The sequence below is a fragment of the Alligator sinensis genome, unplaced genomic scaffold, assembly GCF_000455745.1.
Source record: "Alligator sinensis unplaced genomic scaffold, ASM45574v1 scaffold569_1, whole genome shotgun sequence".
Taxonomy (NCBI): domain Eukaryota; kingdom Metazoa; phylum Chordata; order Crocodylia; family Alligatoridae; genus Alligator; species Alligator sinensis.
In genome coordinates this window covers 1,857,989-1,877,921 of record NW_005841914.1, presented here as the reverse complement: position 1 = coordinate 1,877,921, position 19,933 = coordinate 1,857,989, and the positions used below count along the sequence as shown (strand labels likewise).

The 19,933-nt window shown below is 48.1% G+C and overlaps 2 protein-coding genes across 6 annotated transcripts; one reads left to right on the top strand and one right to left on the bottom strand.

Annotated features, from left to right (window-relative positions):
* The first annotated feature begins 6 nt into the window (after window positions 1-6).
* Window positions 7-19,676, top strand: INTS11 (integrator complex subunit 11). Of its 4 annotated transcripts, none has more exons than XM_014517533.2 (18): window positions 7-89; window positions 292-365; window positions 752-980; window positions 2,188-2,286; window positions 2,398-2,432; window positions 2,924-3,062; window positions 3,235-3,299; window positions 3,553-3,742; window positions 4,146-4,229; window positions 5,471-5,560; window positions 6,242-6,404; window positions 7,219-7,326; window positions 7,967-8,028; window positions 8,826-8,968; window positions 9,546-9,675; window positions 10,481-12,282; window positions 16,351-16,501; window positions 18,215-19,676. In XM_014517533.2, exons 1-16 carry the CDS (start codon window positions 51-53, stop codon window positions 10,544-10,546), a joined length of 1,716 nt encoding a protein of 571 aa, XP_014373019.1. In that variant the 5' UTR covers window positions 7-50; the 3' UTR covers window positions 10,547-12,282; window positions 16,351-16,501; window positions 18,215-19,676. The 4 variants fall into 4 exon arrangements, with proteins under 4 accessions (XP_014373019.1, XP_025053882.1, XP_014373017.1 ...); XM_025198097.1 differs by having other exon boundaries at window positions 3,193-3,299; window positions 10,481-10,576; XM_014517531.2 differs by lacking the exon at window positions 16,351-16,501 and having other exon boundaries at window positions 3,193-3,299; window positions 10,481-10,576.
* On the bottom strand, window positions 12,273-18,311 carry LOC102374214 (lysophosphatidic acid receptor 6-like). 2 transcript variants are annotated; one of them, XM_014517534.2, is made up of 5 exons: window positions 18,175-18,311; window positions 16,391-16,465; window positions 15,008-15,137; window positions 13,875-14,020; window positions 12,273-13,576 (listed from the first exon to the last, which is right to left on the bottom strand). In XM_014517534.2, the coding sequence occupies exon 5, from the start codon at window positions 13,368-13,370 to the stop codon at window positions 12,306-12,308; it is 1,065 nt and encodes a 354-aa protein (XP_014373020.1). In that variant the 5' UTR covers window positions 13,371-13,576; window positions 13,875-14,020; window positions 15,008-15,137; window positions 16,391-16,465; window positions 18,175-18,311; the 3' UTR covers window positions 12,273-12,305. The 2 variants fall into 2 exon arrangements, with proteins under 2 accessions (XP_014373020.1, XP_006018899.1); XM_006018837.3 differs by having other exon boundaries at window positions 16,703-18,206.
* Window positions 19,677-19,933: the final 257 nt, after the last annotated feature.

Below are 19,933 nucleotides of genomic sequence, written 5' to 3'. Positions count from 1 at the left end.
AGGACGGGGGCAGCAGCTGCATCCTGGTGTCCATCGCGGGCAAGAACGTGATGCTGGACTGCGGCATGCACATGGGCTACAACGACGACGTGAGTCGGGCCGCCGCGTTTTTGCCAGCCTCTTCCCTCGCTCTGCCATCACCTCCCCCTGAAGCCGTCCCTGTTCGTGGTGGCGGCAGCGTCCGTGGTCGCCCTGTCACGGACTCCCGGCGTGCTGGACGCTGCCGTTTATTTAATGACGTCGGCAGCCAGCTTTGTTGAATCGTGGATGACCCGCTTTTCTGTCCCGCAGAGGCGCTTCCCCGATTTCTCCTACATCACCCAGAACGGGCGGCTGACGGACTTCCTGGACTGCGTCATCATCAGGTGAGAGACCTCGCAGCCCCCTCGTGGTCCAGGTGGAGGGGAGAGACGCGCTTCGGAGCCGTTATTGACCGTCCAGACCAGCCCCCTCACGTGACGAGCAAGGCTAGTAATACCTAACGGTGCTAGTAATTCACTGTCAGTAATACTTAACAGTATTAGTGCTGCTAATACCTAACAGTTCGGTGGTCTGACACCTGCGCATCGTGCATAGCTCTCCCAGCACTTGAAAAACATGAATGTTTAGCCGGCCTAATTTCACGTACAATTATATAATACAATACTGGTGTGCCTGTAACGTCTCTGAACACCCAGAGTGGGGCAGGAGCTGGAAACGTCCGACTCGAAGCCCCTGGGTCGTGCCTCTTATTCTGCGCGTCCCTTCACAGCCACTTCCACTTGGACCACTGTGGAGCCCTGCCATATTTCAGCGAAATGGTCGGCTACGACGGACCCATATACATGACGCACCCCACCAAGGCCATCTGCCCCATCCTGCTGGAAGACTACAGGAAAATCACCGTGGATAAGAAAGGCGAGACCAACTTCTTCACTTCTCAGATGATTAAGGATTGCATGAAGAAAGTGGTAGCTGTCCACCTTCATCAGACCGTCCAGGTAAATGACCCACCCTGGGGACTGCTGGTGTAAGCCATTTGGCTCATTCGAGGAGCGGGGCCGTTTTTTGTCTCTCTGTGCCAGCAGCCCAGAGAATCATAGAAAATTTGGGTTGGAAGGGACTTCAGGAGATCATCTAGCATAGTCCAACCCCCTGCTCAAATTACAACCATTTCCAGCTAGCTCATCCCAGCCAAGGCTTTTTTAGGCCGGGGGTCTCAAACTGCGGGTCAAAACTGAGCAACTTAAAAGGGGGCCTCAGACTTGCTGGGGTTATGCATGGCGGCACAGAGTAGTGGATGGCGGCAGCAGCTGCTGCGTGTGAGTTCCCTGTGCCCCGGCACTGCCACCCAGCACTTGGGGTCGCGGTATCACAGAGTTTGAGAACACCTGGTCAAGGCGACTCTTAAAAACCTCCAAGGATGGCGATTCCACACCTCTCTGGGTCGCTTATTCCTACCTACCCTCCCCCTTAGGAGTGTTTTACTACCCTCCTAGTGAGAAAGTTCTTCCTAATAGCCAACCTAAATTTCTCTTGCTGCAACTTGAGCCCATTGCTCCTTGTTCTGTCATGTGCCACCACTGGGAACAGCCCAGCTCCGTCCTCTGCAACCCCCCTGCAGGGAGTTGAAGGCTGCTATTGAATCCCACCTCACGCAAAGTCAGGGTACATCTATATTACAACGTGGTCAGATAAACCTGAACTAGCTTTACGCTAACTGGCTCAGGCATTACAAGTAGAGTAGCTGCAGCAACCCACAACTGGAAGCAGACTAACTGTCCAAGTATTTACCCTGCTTCTTGGTGAGTTGTGCAGCATGCATTAGAGCTCTGTGCTTCTGTGCCTACACTGCTAAAGGCTCCTGTGCTGCAGCCTAGACATGTTTTTAGACAGAGGGGCAGTGCCCAATGGAAGAAGAAGGCACACAAATCTTGTGAAACACCTCTGTGTTGGGATCCTCTGCCCTAGTTGCCAGGCTTGCTCTTACACTTCAAGATTTGTTCTAACTTTGGGGGTTCAGTGATGCCTGTCACTTTCCCTTTGCAGCCCACAAGGTGTGTGAAGGGTTTGATAGGGAGCACTGTCAGTGAAGAAGCAGAGCAATTAAATCAGTTGTTTTCAGGGTCACATGCCCCAGCTTAGGAGTTTTGTTTCCCAATTGAGATCAAGCCTCTTTTGGATGCCAGTGGATATCTTCCTATGTAGGTGGATGACGAGTTGGAAATCAAGGCATACTACGCTGGCCATGTGCTGGGAGCAGCCATGTTCCAGATCAAAGTTGGCAGCGAGTCTGTGGCGTACACAGTAAGTATCCAGATAAATATTTTATGGACACTCACGTCTCTAATGGGATATGCCCAGTTACCTTTGAGGCAGTAAATGGGTCCCTTTAATCTTTTTTTCTTTTTCCATTAGGGAGATTATAATATGACGCCAGACAGGCATTTAGGGTAAGTGAGAAATAGTCACCATTAATTTTATTGGGGCTGCTACAGATTGGGGGATTGTATTGGCAGGTCCTGTTAACCCGTGGGAATTTATTTGTGATGATTCCACACTCTTTGGCAGGAGACTAGACCACTTAATGCCTTCCCTGCTGGGAAGATAAATGACGTTTTCGATTGCTGTGCTAAATAGGTTTCTAATGATGTCTCAGGATAGAAATAAATGCAATGCTCTTCACTCTGGCATATGGTCATATTGATTCCTTTGTCAAGACTGCACAGCCATTGAATTTGAGCAGTCCATACATTGCTTCGTTGTCACAGTACCTTTTAAATGTGTTTGACCTTCTAGTGGTCCACACTTTTGTGCCATGGTTTCCCCAGCTGTAAATGGAGGCTGTTGACATTTGTTTTGAGAGCTGTGGGGGCAAAGTGCTGTGTATTCCTTGTTGTCATTATTAAATGGTCTTTTTTGTTTTTATTTGGTACTGTTTTAGTGCTGCTTGGATTGATAAGTGTCGCCCTGATCTATTGATCTCGGAGTCCACCTACGCCACGACTATCAGAGACTCCAAGCGCTGTCGGGAACGAGACTTCCTGAAGAAGGTTCATGAAACCGTGGAGAGAGGAGGGAAGGTGTGTTATGTGGCGTAAGCTAACTGGGGCTTCCCCAGCCCTGTGGGAGATGTGGGCTTCTCAGGGAATGAGAGGAGCCCAGAGATACTTGTTGGGAAGCAGTATCTCTGCTGCATTGATTTGTTTGCAGTCATCGAGGGTGTCATGGCCCAACTCTGCATCTCGTTGGCAGGTCCTTATCCCGGTGTTTGCTCTGGGACGTGCCCAAGAGCTCTGCATCTTACTGGAGACTTTCTGGTAAGCATCAGCTTCACCCTTTTCATACTGGATTAGAGCAGATGTCCCATTTGTTTCTCTGCAAGTTATTGATGAGATGCTGCATGTTGGTATGACAGGGATATTGATCAATGATCCCCATCTCCCTTCTGTAAGGGTGTGCATAGAAATCTAGGGTAGTGGGACTGACTCTTGTGTGCACAGAGGGAAGAGCCCAGTGGTGCTTGCCAGAAGCAACCATGCCTGGCTGACTGACTTCTTTCTCTTCCCAAAGGGAAAGAATGAACCTGAAGGCCCCGATTTATTTCTCCACCGGTCTCACGGAAAAGGCCAATCATTACTACAAGCTCTTCATCACGTGGACCAATCAGAAGATTCGCAAGACTTTTGTCCAGAGAAACATGTTTGAATTCAAACATATCAAGGCTTTTGACAGGGCCTTTGCTGACAACCCTGGGCCAATGGTATGTGATTAGGAAGGTTATAGAACAGAGGGGCTGGGATAGGAACCACTCCAGTACCACTGGAGGCCCAGCTTAGCAAAGAAACTCACCCGTGTTATGGGGCTGAGCATCCTCAGCTCCTGTTAACAGTGAAAGGCTTAGAAGGAAATGGAAATTTTAAGGAATGAGGTTTGGTGGAAAGTAGTGAAATTGGATTCAGTGGAAATTACATTAGGTTAAAAAATCACGTGTGAAACACAAGTGTAGAGTGCGTGCTGCACGGTGTGAAAGCTGGTACAGTACAGGGCCAGAAAAGGCATTTCCTTGTTCATGTTTGAAATGCTCTGTCTCAAATCTGCTTTGAAATTGTGCAGAGGAAATGGTCATTTGGGTGTGGTAGCTTCTAAGCATGTGTTCTGTCTAGGTCGTATTTGCAACTCCAGGCATGCTACATGCAGGACAGTCCCTACAGATCTTCCGGAAATGGGCGGGGAATGAAAAGAACATGGTAAGAAAGCCCTGTGGTTTTGAATGACACCTGTGTGAATGCTGCACAGCCCACACAGGTTTGGGAATAAGCTTTGAATCTAATAGGGTAAGAATAGCAGGAGACTGTTTCAGGTGAGTCTTTCTGAAAGATCCATCCACTAACAGTAGTAATAATTATAACTCCTGACTGGCTGCTGTATTGTGTAGTAGCAGCATGATTTCAGAATAGTGGTGCCTGCAGATCAAACTGTAGCCCACTGAAATGCACTGTTCCTCCCCAGGAGTCAAACCGTGACCAGCGGGAGAAGGTTAAGACCTAGTTTGTTGATGCATATCAGTGAATATGACACACTTGGTTCTGGTGCTAACATTTAACCTCCTCAAAGTCACCAGCTGTGTCTTGACTCCAGATTCCGAAGGTGGAGAGAGGAGATGATGATGCATGAAGCAGAACACATTATTCACCCCCACAGACACTGCATGTGACCTGTGCATGCTTTGCAGACCAGGTTTCTATTTATTTCAGTAGAGGCCAGGACTCGCATGAGTGCCATTTGGGCAAATAACCATGGGGGATAACCTTGGAAAGCAGCCCATGGTTCTAAAGCCATCTTGTTCTGGGGCTCTTATGGGAGCCTGCAGAGAGGTACTGCTCATTTGGCTGTGATCTTTTCATGTAAAGCAATAAGGGAACACTCCTTGCCTGAGACTTTTTTTCCCTACCGGGTATTCCAGAAGTCTTTGAAAGAGGCCTTCCTTTAAAGAGACCCCAGTGAACCTGGACAATCAATCTGGTCTCTGTGGGCATGGGGAGAGGGGAATCCCTTGAGGAATGACCAAAAGCGTGGGTTTTATCAACTCTAGCTGTTAGGGTTCTTAATCTGTGACATCAGAAGGTGCCTCAGAAAGGAGGAGCACTGCAAGATGCTTTTACTGGGAGTTTATTTTCAATTCTACTTGCATTCTTTTGATGGTATCCCCTTAGACACCTGTCTTAACTGGTAACAAGCCTTGGTTAGCAACACACATTCTAACAGAAGCCATCTTTTGTTTTATTCTCAATGCTTCTTTCATCCCTGAGGATTTTGCCAGGAAGAATGCAGGGAGGGAACAATTAAACTGAACAGAGAGTAGCTCGCAAGCAGAGGCTGTGGTGGACAGGCTCAGAACGGTGGACACTTCCATCACGACTAACACGTGGGTAGTTCTGCAGCTCGGGTCGTATGCAGGAGTGATGTATTTTTCTGGATTCCTTCCTAGGTCATCATGCCAGGTTACTGTGTGCAAGGAACTGTAGGCCACAAGATCCTGAGTGGGCAGCGGAAGCTGGAAATGGAAGGGAGGCAAATAGTAAGTAACTGTGCCCAGACTCAGCTTTTGGGGAAGCTCTTCAAAGACAGGCAGCTACTAGGCCCTGCTGGCCATGGGTGACGCTTATAACCTTACCACCTTCTGTCCAAGAAAACCTCAGTGTTGGTTGTTAGGCTGAGAAATGCTTGAACAGGAGGGATTATTCAACAGGTTTCTTTCCTTGTGTTTGTGATCATTTGCCCGCTTCTGCATATGGCCTGGCAGCTGTAGATCACATAAGCAATAGCACTGCAGTAACTCTAAGTCTCTTAAGTCACTGAAAAGCCAAATTCTGGGGATTTTAGCATGGGTGGGCTTCTGTGCTGTGTCCAGAAGAGGTTTAAATCCCCTGTAACCAGACAGTTAGCCAGCCTGGGGGCTTTGCGCAGAAGTGGGGGATAAAAAGTGTTAATTGCAGTCCTTACATGCTGATACGCTGTTGCATAGTTGAACCAGTGCTGCAGGGCAGAGTTTGATCCTGTAAAACATGGAGTGTGGGCCCCCTCCCTTGGTGAAGCTGGGAATCGGGCTGCTTCGCTTGACCAGCTTCCTGCCACGTGGGATTTCTGTTCACTCCCACAATGTTGTGTGTGTCAAGAACCCTGCGCTACTTTCTGCACGCTGTGGAAGTCATACGATGCCCGATGATCAGGGGCTGGATTTGTGTGCTTCTCCCTGCAGCTGGAAGTGAAGATGCAGGTGGAATACATGTCCTTCAGTGCCCACGCCGATGCCAAGGGCATCATGCAGCTGATCCGCCAGGCTGAGCCACGCAACGTGCTCCTGGTCCATGGGGAGGCAAAGAAGATGGAGTTCCTGAAGCAAAAAATTGAACAGGAATTTCGTATGTACCGTTTGTGGGGCAGATGGAGCATGGAAGGGGGGAGGGCTTGACTGATTGGAGCATGGCTAGTTTCCTGTGCTGCTGGCCCCTCTCAGACCAGAAGTGAAGACTCTTGGTGTCATGTATAGTAAGCCCCTGCTGTTGCTTCACCGAGGAGCAGGGAGCATGTGTTGTCTGTCTGTGGTGTTACAGATTTATTTAAAATCGTGTTTCCTAAAGCCAGCACAGACAAGTGGAAAGGAAAATGAAGTGCTTTTGTGTCCGTATTTCTGTAACTTGCTTGCTAAAGACTGGGCAAGCACTGGAGACAAACCAGACTCTTTTTTTTAAACCAGTGACTCCTAAGTGCAGGTAGGGAGAAGTAGGATAGAGAGATCCTCACATAGCTCTCTGGAAATTCCTTTTTGGGCAGTTTTAGATGCCTTCCCTAGCACTGGCTTGCTTTTATTCTACCTGCCAGCTTTGCTGTAGTCTGTCTACAGCCTGTGATCTCAGCTCTCACTAGCCCATAGGTTCAGAGTGGGCAGTTCTCCAAAAGAAGCCCTGCATAAAGCATTGATGAGGAGTTGGTAGGTATTGGCCTTCCCCTTCAGTGGGTCTCTGCTCTCTTCCATGTTAGACTTGAGAGTCAGGCCCTGGTATGTCATAGGTGCCCTGGGAAGTCTCATTGCGTGTACAGGAGTGTTAGCCTCACTGTGCCACACTCACCAGGTTGGGGAACAACACTTCCTGCATATACAATGCAGAGCCCTTGATGCGGGAAGGGGGAGGCTCTGTGTGAATGTTCCTCCAATCCTCTTTGCTGTTAATACAGATGTGAACTGTTACATGCCTGCAAACGGAGAAACAACTACGTTTTTCACCAACCCCAACATCCCCGTGGACATCTCCCTTGGACTGCTGAAGAGAGAGACTGCACTAGGTAATAGATGGCTGCCATGGAGTTCCTGCTGGTCAGGCCCAGTGGCTGGATTGTATTTATGTTTGTATCGCTGAATGCATTGTTCCCTGGATCGTGAAGTGAGGGGGACATTGTGGGGGCATTTCCAAGATCCTCATATAACTGAGCTTTATCGGGGCTTAGAGTTTGCAGGGGGCTTCCAGAGAGATGCGATGGCTTCTCACCCTAGCAATGTATCCCTGCATCTGGTGGATTCAGTGCGTGGGGATTTTGTTTCAAGTCCCATGCAGGAAAGTTGGAGACGATTGTTCAGCAGCCAGACACTGTGCAGAGATAACGTGTCAGTTTGCTCCATGGACAAACATGTGTAGGTGTGCCACTTCTGCTCTGCTGAAATTCCCAGTTAAACTGGGAGGGTGTAGTGAGAGTGTGGCTGTCACACCTCCATTGCTTAAAGGTTGATCTCCATTGCACTTGTGTTTAAAGAGGCAGTGACTAGGACTTACGGGTTGGGCCCATAGAATGGGTCTGCTGTATTCCCACCTTGCTGTCACCAGGGGCTCCGTGAGATCCCAAAGCACTTGACTGTTTCTATCAAGGTGTCAGGTAAGCACAAGGTCATTAATGGTCATGCCCTCCTTTTCCACTGGTCCTGCTCTAGGTCCCCTCCCAGACGCCAAGAAGCCAAAGCTCATGCATGGCACATTGATCATGAAGGATAATGTAAGTGACCAGGAGACTGTTCTAGTACTTGTCTTGTAGCCCCTCTGGCCTCTTGTCTCGTAGCCTCCCACTTTGTTTTTTTTTTTCTTTTAAACAATTCCAGCACAGAGAACAGTAGAGAGGGTGCCCAATCCTCACTTATTCTGGGAAACAGTCCAGCAGTGACAGCTCTCCAGGTGCCATGTGGCGGTGAAGAAAATGTGGGTGTAAGAGGATTCCCGATCTCCCTGCCATCTGTTCTGTAGAGAGGAGACAGGTGTGCCCCTGGCTATCTGGAAGTGGTCCCTGGAGACTGGGATTACCCATCCACAGAACCATTGCCCATGAAGTTCTTCCCTTTGGCCAGGGAACTTGCTGCTTCCCCACAGCCTCCTGCCATGCAGTGGGTGCATCCGATGGATGCCCAGGCAGGCCATTCTTATCCTGCAACCTAGCCTTGTAATTAGATGACTGGTTTGTTCCACACAGACAGTTTGTTAGCTTTCCATCAGTGAGTAGCTTTGAGAAAAAGGGAATTGGTGAGAGAGAGAAGTACTCCCTGCTTCCTTTGTCCCCCACAACCCGCCTCCTCAAGCAAGTAACCTTAGCAGACCCAAATCCAGCTGGCTGTTTCCGCTTGTGATAGGGACTGCAGTGTGCTTGGGCATTCTCAGGTGCTGGGAGAGGGAGTCCCCACTTTGAGTTGGTTGCTTTGCTTTCGTTGCCATCCACAGCTAGCCATACAAAAACGTTGGGGGGATTCCAGCCCAGTGTATGAACCAGGCTGAAGCTCATAGACTTCTCCCTTCCCTCGGCAGAGCTTCCGTCTGGTCTCTCCTGAGCAGGCGCTAAAGGAGCTGGGCCTTGCAGAGCACCAGCTGCGCTTTACCTGTCGTGTCCACATCCAAGACCCTCGCAAGGAGCACGAAACAGTGCTGCGGGTTTACAACCACCTCAAGGGGTAAGTGTAGCCTCAGCGCCAAACTAGGGGCTTCTAGAGATGTGAGCATGATTCACCTATGTTGATCCAGACCAGCACTGTGTAGGTACAGCCTGTCGGTAGACAGCAAAAGGGCTGTCTGGGTTGGAAGAGGTGACTTGGGAATCCAGCTGCCAGAAGATATGGGTGGGCAGTGCTCACAGGAGCTAGCTAGTTTAGAGCTTCTGCAGGGGCATTTCCCCCTGGTGAGCAGGCACCCCTGAGAAACTGTCTAGAGTGAGCTTGGAGTTCAAAATCAGCTGGCCCAGGGCAGGAGCAGTGCTCTGTGGCCCAAGAGAGTCCAAAATTGTACCTGAGGAGCTGATCTGGCTTATTACTTCCACAGAAATCAAACCCCGTAGGGAACATAGGATAGAGAGAGAGAGAGCGGCATTAGCTGGCTTTAAATGAGCCCTGTGCTGACTTCCTAAGGTGGTCAGTGTTGGCTCAGAGGCAGTGGGGTGGAAGTTTGAGGTGCAGCTCGGGTTTGTGTGCTCACCCTTCCAGATTTATGCATAGCAGGGAACACTTACAGATATGTAATGCACCTTCTCCCTAGCATCCTCAAGGATTATTCAGTTCAGCACCTCCCTGATGGGTCTATAATGGTGGAGTCTATTCTCATCCAGGCCACAGCACATTCAGAGGATCAAGGAACCAAAGTTCTGCTCGTTTCCTGGACGTACCAGGTGAGAACAAGTTTCACTTCATCAGCAAGATGTCTGCATTCAGAGTGACTCTGTGGTTGGTTTGTCATCTGTTTGTGGTACGGGTGTGCCATCTTAAGGATTAGTTTCCATATAAATGCGGTTACAGCTTGCAACATCTTTGTGCGCAGGAGCACATAAGCCACTGAGCTAGGCACATTTTTTCAGTATCTTGTTGGTGCATTCTCATTTACTTTTCTGGGCTGTTGCTACGGACTAGTTTCCGGCTATCAATTCTGTGACTGACGTTTGCATGGAGAAATCTTGCGGGCTGTGTGACAAGCTGAGTTGTGACAAATAGACGTATAAACAAAGTCTGCAACTTAATGACTAGCAAAAATGCTTTCTGAAGTGAAGCTGCAGCTGAACGAGGCACTGTGTTTTTTCTCTTCATGGATGGAGTCTTATTTTAAGTGCGTTCACAAGTCTAGTTTCTGTGGATTTTTTTTTTAAATTTTTGTTCCCAGAGAGGAAATGTTTTCCTGAGAGCTAAGCAAAAATCAATAGTTCTTTCTTTGCTTTAAAAAGAGAGGCACTTATCCTCAAAACAATCTCCTCAGAGGCATCTAAGCTCATTTCTGACAAATGCAAGTTTTATTGCTAAGCCAGAAATGGGTTCCAGCCAGACAATCTGGCTCCCAAGTACATGCCTTGCTAATTTGGGAGCTGATTCGGTCTGGGACATTGGTGTATATCTGTGCCTAAAAATGAGGTTCTGATTAACGGCACAAGACCTGGGAGCCTAGAGTGGTGCCGTACCGTTGACTTCTTTGTTTTCTGTGTCTAGGATGAAGAACTGGGCAGCTATCTGACCTCCCTCCTGAAAAAGGGGCTGCCCCAGTCAACGGGCTGAGTGTCTGCAGCAAGGACGAGGAAGCTCCAGGTCATTTCCACTTTTTTTTTTTTTTGTACATTGTCAGAAAGGCGAAGCAGGGGAGGATGTAAATATGTAGGTTGTGTTTTTTAAATTAAAAAAAATTAAGTCTCCTCTGTCCCATAGCCTGTGCAGTTCAATATGCTCCAAGTCCTCACGCAGGGTTCTGATTTAGCAACAGTGGTTTCTCAACTGGAAAAACCCTCACTGAGTTTTTCTGCTTGCCTTTATTTTTGAGGTGTGAAAAGTCAGTCACCCTCTGACAGTAACTTTCCATGCGGCAAGTAGGTTTTGATTTCAGTAATAAACAAGTGAGAACAACCCACACGCCACTTTCCTCTCCTCAGTCACTGCCCCATGAATTTCTATTGTCTTGCTCGGTCAGCTCAGCTGGGTCCTTAAAAGCCTTTTGAACAGGAGCCATCTGTCTTTGGTAGCTCAGTTGGACACTGCTATGGGAGTGATATAGCATCCTAAGAGAAAACAGGTTTGAGGCATTAATGAAAACAGTTTAAGAGCCATTTAGCTTCAGCATTAAAATGGAAAAGACCAGATAGCTCAATCCTGTATTAACACAAAGTCCCAAGCCTCGTATTGCAGCAGTAACTTAATCTATTGAAATGTCTGCAAAACTTCCTTGCACAGTAGCTGACAAGCCTAGAGTAGGGCGCTCATACGTTTTTTCTGTCCCTCCATGCTTCTAATGTCCCTGTTGGGTCAGAGAAAAGAGCCCTCCAATGAAGTTAGTTGCACCTGTGTTCTGGGAATGGTACAAGAATAACAGTGTTGGTAACCAGTGGACCTCAGTAGCAACACCCTGTTGAGGCACACGTTTATTCCCACTTCACGGATGCATGGCAGTTGAAGGAGTTGCCAAAAAATCTCTGAGCCAAGTTGGCAGACCTGGGATTTGACCCCAGGGGTTTGCAACTCCTTATCCTTTTATTCTAGGCACTGCCCAGACTGCCTCCCTTGAAGTTAAAATAAAGAATACCCCAACCTTGTGAAAAAAGTTCAGATGAAGAAATGAGTCATTTCAGTTAGGTAGCTAAGTATGCCAAACAACCCTTATTGGGACAGGTCCATTTAATACTTAGAATTCAATATCTATTTAACTGTAATGAATCCACTCAGTGCAACATGAAAAATGAATACCATATACAAAAACAATCTGTTTAATAAGGCCAAAAGTGTAATACAGCAATTGCTTGTGTGTTTTAATTCCCCTTTTTAATTCACAGTGTGTAGCCAGCAGCCGTTCAGGGCTGGAATTGTTCTTATTCTACAAGGATATGTTAAACGACAGCAAGATAACTGCCTTGCTTGCTTTGGAAATCAGCCTAGCATTGCCACTTTCCAGTAAAGGATTTTTTTAACTTAACAGTAATGTTAATTTGGAAATTTTGCTCTGCAGTCTTACTTCTGACATTTTGTCACTGCTTATGAAACCCACAGTGGGACTGGGTACAAATGCAAGTCTTTCTAATTCACAGACCAGGCTGCTTTCTGCCACCTCTGCTACCAGGCCTTACAGCTTGGCCGCAGCCACAGATAAAGATTGCTGTTATCAGGTGATGCTTCTTTTGGCAAGGTAGGATGGAAGCAGCCGTTTTTAACATGGACACTTCACTTCAGAAGTATAGAACCAGGCATAATACAGCCTTGACCTCAGAGAGTTCCCTTACTACTACTTGTGCTACAGTTCAAAGTTAGAGGTGAATGATTGATTTACCTTGTTTTACATAAACCAGTGTTTCATCCTTGTGTTTTTGCTTTCAAGTTTTGGCTCTGACTTGCTTTGGTAAAAGCAGGAATCGTTACTCAATTTTCTGTCACAGATGGTATAAACCTGCTTGGGCCGGGATCGAAGCCGGATGTGACAGTGCCACTGCTTGCTGGCAGACATGAAGTAGTACAGGATGGGGTTCAGGCAGCAGTTAAAACTAACCAAGGCTAATGTAACCCGGCGCATTTTGTAGATGAAGTTGGTAAACTGGGGATTTTTGATGAGCTCAGCCCTAGCCAGGAAGTGGAAGAGGTGGGTGAGGTGGTAAGGAAGGAAGCACATGGTGCAGATAAACAGGATCAAGTAGATAGTCCTCAAGGCCTTCTTCTTGAACATGTTGTGCCTGATGTGGGAGATGCGCTTGGCAATAAGAGGGTAGCTGATCAGGATGACAGCAAAGGGAATGACGAAGCCGAACACCAAGGCAAGAATGTTGTAGGGCACCATGCGATGGGTCCAGCTGGTCACTGGGAAGTTCTCAAAACAGGCTGTCCTGTTCCCTGTGTTGATGTTGTGAAGAGGCCCCTCGAGCATCAGCGAGACGGCAATGCTTACGGCAGCCAACCAGAGGGCAACGACTACTAGTGTGTAGTGGGTGCCTTTGATCTTGATGTACGTGAAGGGGTGCAGCACGGCTATGTACCGATCAATAGAAATGCAGGTGAAGAAGGCAATGCTTAGGTAGATGTTGATGTAATAGAAGGTGCCAGTGATTCTGCAAGCCAGGTCACCAAAGATCCAGTGGTTCTGGTTTCGATGGTAATGGATTTTAAAGGGCAAAATGCAAACAAACAAGGTATCTACTATAGCCAGGTTCATTATGTATATGTAGGAATGAGAGGTGTGGGTGACCTTGGAGGCTAACAGGTACAGGACAAAGATGTTCTCTATCAGTCCCAGCACAAAGACAAGGCTGTAGATGACAGTGAAGAGGGGGTACTGGAAGCTTACCTCCAAGCTGGCATGGACTGTCTCATTGGAGAGCCCCTCTGCCATGGTCCAGGGAAGGTTTGCCATGCCTTTAGCTGCAGAAAAGAGCACTTTGAGGGTACTGCCTATGTGATAAGCATCCTTGGAAAGGAGTGGATAGGTCTTTCTCCTTTTAGGTAAACTCCACAGCAGCAAGAGCTTGATGTCCTGTGGTCAGAACAAGAGTTGCGTGAAGCTCTGTGGCCAGGTAATTTTAGTACATTTTGCAGTGCAGGCTCATCTGCGTGGTAAACCTAGCAAGAGAAAACTTAAGCGTTAGGGTGATACAAGGAAACATCACCTAATACAATGCAAGTGCAGTTGTAGTTTAAACAGTAACAAGCAACTTAGTTATTTGCTGGCATTTAACCTGCAGCTGGAGAAGACCCAGTTAAATTAGCAAGTCAAAAATATGTAAAGGGCACAGAAAAGTTCAGCTTCTGTTGGGCCCAAAAGTTACACCCGATATCCCGGCTCTGGCAGAGGGTTGGTCAGTGTTTAAGTAGCGCAGGACAATTCCTTTCACTGACGTACTAATAGGGACACTCCTACCTTAGCAGGGCTTTGCTAACAGCGATTCCATGTACAGCAGTTCTTACGGTGCCATTGACAGCTCCTGCATCGCTTGCCCAGATGATGGAAGAGATGTATACACCCCCTTGCCTGTTCTTCTCTGGCAGCTGGGAAGTAGGCGAAGTCTGTGTGTTACAGTTGAGGAAGTGGGATTTGAAAGCACAGAACTGAGACAGCTGGTGTCTGTCAGGATACTTAAGACATACTTGCTGTAGGACCTTGCCATGTCATTCATTAGATTCACATTACTAGCAATGGCTTCTAATTTTGGGCACCCATGCGGGAAAGCTGAGCTAATCCCACAGAAGCAGATGATGTCTGCAGGCACTGGCATATTCTGAAAGTCAAGTCCTAGGTCTCTGAGATTAGCTATCCAAACTTTGAGCTTGGACCCATGACGCACACTAGTGGACTCAGCCTTAGCGTAAGTGCAGGCAAGAAGCAGACTGATATTGTAAGCTCCTAACAGACATTAAGTGCCTCAGATCTGAAGCAAAGTGATCCCATGGAAAGTGTAGTAAAAATAAACCTGGGTCAGCGCTATCTGCTTTCACCCAAGAGCAGTCTGCTGTAGGTGCACAGGCTAGTGTATGCTCCTCAACCATCCAGGGGTGAGGCACAGTAATAGCATCTACTGTTAGCAGCTACTCCAGAGAGCTGCTATTGTCTGTGCAGGACCCCACTGGAGTCAGTAGAGAGAAATATAGGCAAGTTGAACCAGTGCAAGTGTATTGTATCAGACCTTTGGAGGAGGTTGTGCAGTCTAGCCTAAAGCTTGGCAGACCTGGCTTCTATGCCTGCCTCTGCAGCTGCTTGCTCTGTGACTTTGGACCAGGTGCTCCACCTGCCATTCTTTGCCTGGCCACAGAGGGGAGTTGCTGGGCTGTAAGCAAGGGATGCACTGACAGCAGGACTCCATGATTTCTCCAGGTATGAACACTCATTGAATGCTAATGCACTCTTTCAAAACAGCATTTAATACTGTCTCTCTGGGAAGCCACCCCCAGCCACGGTCCAGGAACTGCCTGCCATGCTATGGGCTGCAGAAGAGGGAGCTGTGTAACTGCCTGTGTGAGCATCCCTGAGCAGGAGGGGATAAAGCAGGCTCTTACCTTAGGGAAACCCTGCAGCAGCAAGCAGTGTCTTGGCTCTGGTTAGGACTAAATCACATGGTGCTCTGTTTAGATCAGGCACCTCTGGTCAATAAACCAGTTACACTTCATACTTCTGGATGTGATGAACCTGGAAAGAGAAAAAAACCCCTTGATTTGTATGTGCTGGAGCATGGTTGCACAGGTAGCAGCCAGCTTATTTACTAGCATTTGACAACTGGTCACAGGAGACCAGTCTGGTTCAAGTGGAGTATGTCACCTCATACCACAACAGCTAGGCTACACCAGGAGGTGGTTGGGAGAAGCTGGCTGTGCCTTTACAGTGCACCAGCTCTTCTCCAGTAACTCTTCCTGTTTTGAAGTTCTCAGGAGGGGGCTGGACTGGCATCTGCTTGGGATAATTTAGCAGCAGCAACTGTGACCCTTGTGGTCCCTGCCAGCCCCATGGTCCTCTGATCCCTGGTGTCCAGTGTGCTGCAGCCAGCACTGCCCACCCTACTGTGCACTAGCTCCCCACATAGATGAGCCCTTAGAGCGAGGGTTCCCAAAGTGCACTTGCAGCCCAAGAGCTTTACTAGTGCCTTGCAGGCTGCATGCAGTGGTGACTGCCAACATCAGACCGAGGGAATGTACTGCAGATTCACTGGGTATGTCCCGTCCATTAATTGACCCCTGTGAATCTAGAGGTGATGACAGCTAGAGGACAGAAGGATTTCCCCTGCTCATGAGGGGCTTCTCTAAGTCACCAAGGGGCAAGATATTTCTAGGGAAACAATTTGTAAAGCTGACCTAGGGCGATATGACTAAGGGCTGACCGAGAACCCACAGCTATTTTTAATGTGCTGGAGCATCTGAGAGGCCCCACTCAGCAGAAGCCTGAGTACACCACAGCCCTCCTGTTTGAAAAGAGCAGGGGCGACTGAAACATCACTGACATGCTGGAGAATCAGCACTCAGCACTGGAAACCCCAGACCAAACTTGCAATACAAGGGGCAGTCAGTGCAACCTGCAGTGGGGGTAGAGGAGGACACTGAACAGGCTTGGACTATGTGGGCCACGAGAAATCTTAATGGCATCTCAATGAGGACTCTGAAAGCAGGGAGTCAGTGAAGTGGCCATAGGTGGCAAGGGAAGAGACAGGTTGCACCAACAGAGACAGTTACACCAACAACAAGTGAGACTGGTATGAATTGTTCACTCCTATCATGGGATAAATGGAGCAAAACCATTGCAACTTTACTGGTTATATTTGGGGTTAAAGTTTCAGCAGTTAAACTCAGCAGAGATGGAACAGATGGCTGATATGCGCCTCTCAGTGGCAACTCCCCTTCTTTTAAAGCAGTGAGAAGTTCCATCTGCAGAATAAGAGAGTTTGGACATACCTTTACTCCTGTGTGCCAATGTCATGCCTTCAACGGTGCCTTCTTGGGTGTCCCTGCACACACGGGCCCTAACACCTGTGAAGAGGAAAGGAAGCAGACTGTTGCTGTCTGGTAGGTGACAGACAGGGGCTGGAGTAGGTGGAGTAAGTTGTTGACAAGAGGCTGAGCTGGCATCACACAGGAAAAGGCTCCTTCCACATGCTGAACGTTGCTATGGGTGAACAAGCGGGAGTGTGTTACTTAGCTAAAGGGACGGCCCAGGCTGAGTCCTGTTGAGCAGCCTTGCCGAGTTACTGCCATTTAATAGCATACATTTATTTGCCCGGTATATCCAGCCTCTCTGTTTTCAGTTGGTTCTCTCCATTTGTCTGGGGCGAGTCCAGTTTGGTGTGGCCGCTTCAGCCTACCATCTATGCCGGGTGTGAATCAAAGCCTCCCGTGTTGAAAGACGACGGCAGCCTGTCTCAGCCTCCAGGCTTCTGAGAAGGAAGCATTTGGGCTTCTGGTTGCTCACGTTCCCCAAACAAGAGTAACTGTGCTGAGAAATTTCCACTCCCCAAATGTCAACCTCCTTTAGCTCAAATACAGCCAAGTGAGGAGGAGGGGAGGAAGAAACTTGCACAGAACGTTCCCTGCCTGGGTCGGCCAGTATTTTTTAAACAACTCCACAATAGTTCCAGGAGGCAGATAAAATAGATTACTGAAGTCTTAGCGTTACGCACAAGGGAACAGAGAGGTAAAGTAACCCTCACGGTGCTGCACAAGTAGGACTAAAACCCAGTTCTCCCATGTACTGCCACCTTCATCATCATAAACAACCCAAACCATTTATTTAGCCTATTACCCTGACAGCTAACAAGGCCAAGTGCAGGACTGGGAGTTCAGTTCTGTACGAATCCAGTTCCTTTGGCACGGTTTATTATTGTCCACTTTAATTTTACTTCTTGCACTTTGCCTCAATGGTAAAAATCATTTTGCTGTCCTCAGGGAGCCAATTTTTTTTGTTTTCAAAACTCTCAGGGAGAGGAAAGGATGCATTGGAGTGATGATGTTTCCATCAGCCTTTTGATCTAGGGAAACTCATGGTGGGGCAAGTGTTTCCCTGAATCACAAGTCAGTGGAAACATTTTTCCAACTCCAAGGATGACCGACTTGATTTTTTTTACACACTTGGTAATGGGACAAGTTTCAGAGATGCTTTGAAAGCCACCAGGAAGGCAAGTCCCAGCATCCTAAAATTCTCTTTTGTAGAAATCGCATCCAAATATCAAAAATTAAGAGAGCAACAAAAATGGGGTCTATGTAAGCTGGTCGGCAACTTTCTAACACTTACTACAGCTTGAAAACTGATTCTGATTTAGGAGCTTTCCACTTAGCACATCTTATAACAACAAGATCACACTTTCCTGTTAAAAACAAATCCATCAGCCACTGCAGTTACGTGTTTCTGCTTTTAAGGACGCAACCTCTTGCCGCAGTCTGAGGCAGCGCAATGACCGACTCGCTCCAGACCCTCTGGCCTAGTGCAAGTCCGGTGGTTCGCACTGCAGGCATGCCAGCAAGTCTATAAATGGTTGAGAACAGGGTTTTAGTCAAACTACAAGTTGAGGGGCATTGGCAGAGGATGAGAGGCAGGAGTTTTGTATCTTGTTTATGAAAAGGGCTGCAAATTTAAGGCCTTTTCTTATGGAGGTGGATGGCATTTCTGATGCCACTTGGCTTTATTTTGTGTGACGCAGCATCATAAATCCAGGGAGGGAGGTAGATGATAGGAATAAACTTACCCACCAGCTGAGGCCATCTTGTCCCATCTGACCTCTGCAGCAAACAGACCGACTTCTCTGATGGCTGTACAAAGCAGAGGTGAACGCTGAGGTCTTCCACCTGAAGTGTTACAGCGGCACGAATTGCCTCACAAGTTATGCAGTAAAACCCTCCCACGCTGCTCTGCAGAGAAACCACAGGAAGTGAAGATGAAAGCCAAGCACTCGGGGGTACGCTGGAGGAGCCGTCTGGGGAGCTGAATGCAAAATTTCCGTGGAGGTGCGGTGGTTGCACCGTTCACAGCGGGCGTTATGGGAAACTTGATCTGTGTGAAAGGCCTGGTCCAACGTCCCATGTGCAGAGGCACCAGAAGCTATGACACAGCCCTAGCCCTCTCTCCTAAGGGCTGCCCACTTCTGCAGCAGGTGTTGACACTCGAGTTTGACTTGGGCTCAGACCAAATGCCTTTCACTTGGGACCTAATCCATAGTTGAGTCACATCTACCAGATCTGACTTAGGTATCTACATTGAAGCTATATTTAAGATTATTTTTAGATTATTTATAATCCTCCCCCCACATTTCAGACATTTCTTGCCCACCGCAACACTGCAGCTAGCCCTTTAGCTGTCCCCAGGCCCCGGATGCCTATGGCGTGAGCCTCTGGCCCTTACAGGCAGACGCATGCAGCAGTGGTTGGGCACCAGTGGTCCTACCTACACTGAGACCACACTATTCACTTCTTTTCCTAGGTGACCACCTGGGCGGTGTTTTCCAGGGCTCCCCACAAGAGGAACTGCTACTGCTAAGACGGCAGCTCCCAATTCCTTCATGTGCTACAAGGCAAGGAAGGAAATGGGTAGAAGCCAACCAGTTGTGGCTGAAACTGCAACTAAGGGGTCAGTTTTTACCTCTGTTGGTTGACGGCTGAAAGTCAGTCTCTTGATAAACCTGCTCCGAGGAATGGAAGAAAGGGGACAAAGTGTGTTATTTTACCTTGGGGAAACTCATGAGAATCACAAGAGTGGAGAGCAGCACTGGCCTTCCAGAGGTCAGTCAATCCATGCCACTCCTAGAGGCAGGACCAAGTATCCCTCACTGATGACCCTTGCCATCAAAGGGCCCATTCCCTCCCCCAGACAGCACCAGTTTACCTGAAGGAGCAGCTGGTGGGTTTCTGAAAACCAGCACAGATGTTCAAGGAGGCGTCCTGATATGTTTGCCACGTTGCATTTGACCTTTTCTCCCATTGCAAATCCTTACCATGAGAAAAGGGGCGACAGCACTGCTGACAGCAGGTCCCATAACATGACATTAACTACAAAATCTGCACATGCTGCTTTTTTGGCAAATCCAGAAGACAAAAATCTTGGTGCCGTAGAATAAAAAGCCCTGCATCACCTGCTGGGCAACACTAAAATGAGTCAGCAGGTGAGAAAAATGTGGCGGTGGAGAACAACTCCCCCTACCTAAAGGCTAAGTTCACACAGCAAACTATCTTGGCATAAAGCATTCACATTCAACACCTTGCTCCGACTTTCTTTTGCCATGGAAATCAGCGCTCAGCATTGCCGAACTAAGACGCCGCGGGGCCCAACTGCCTACTGTGGGTGTGAACAAACCGAGTTTGTCTCCAAAACAGGAAAGGCTGGAGTTTGGTGCTATTCATGAGAAAGCCAGCCATAGGCCACATGGAGCTTAGTCCCCCGGGGGGGGGGAGGGGTTGTAAGTAAAGCTTGTGGTTTGCACATCAGAAAAAAAAAAGAAGTCCCATAGCTCT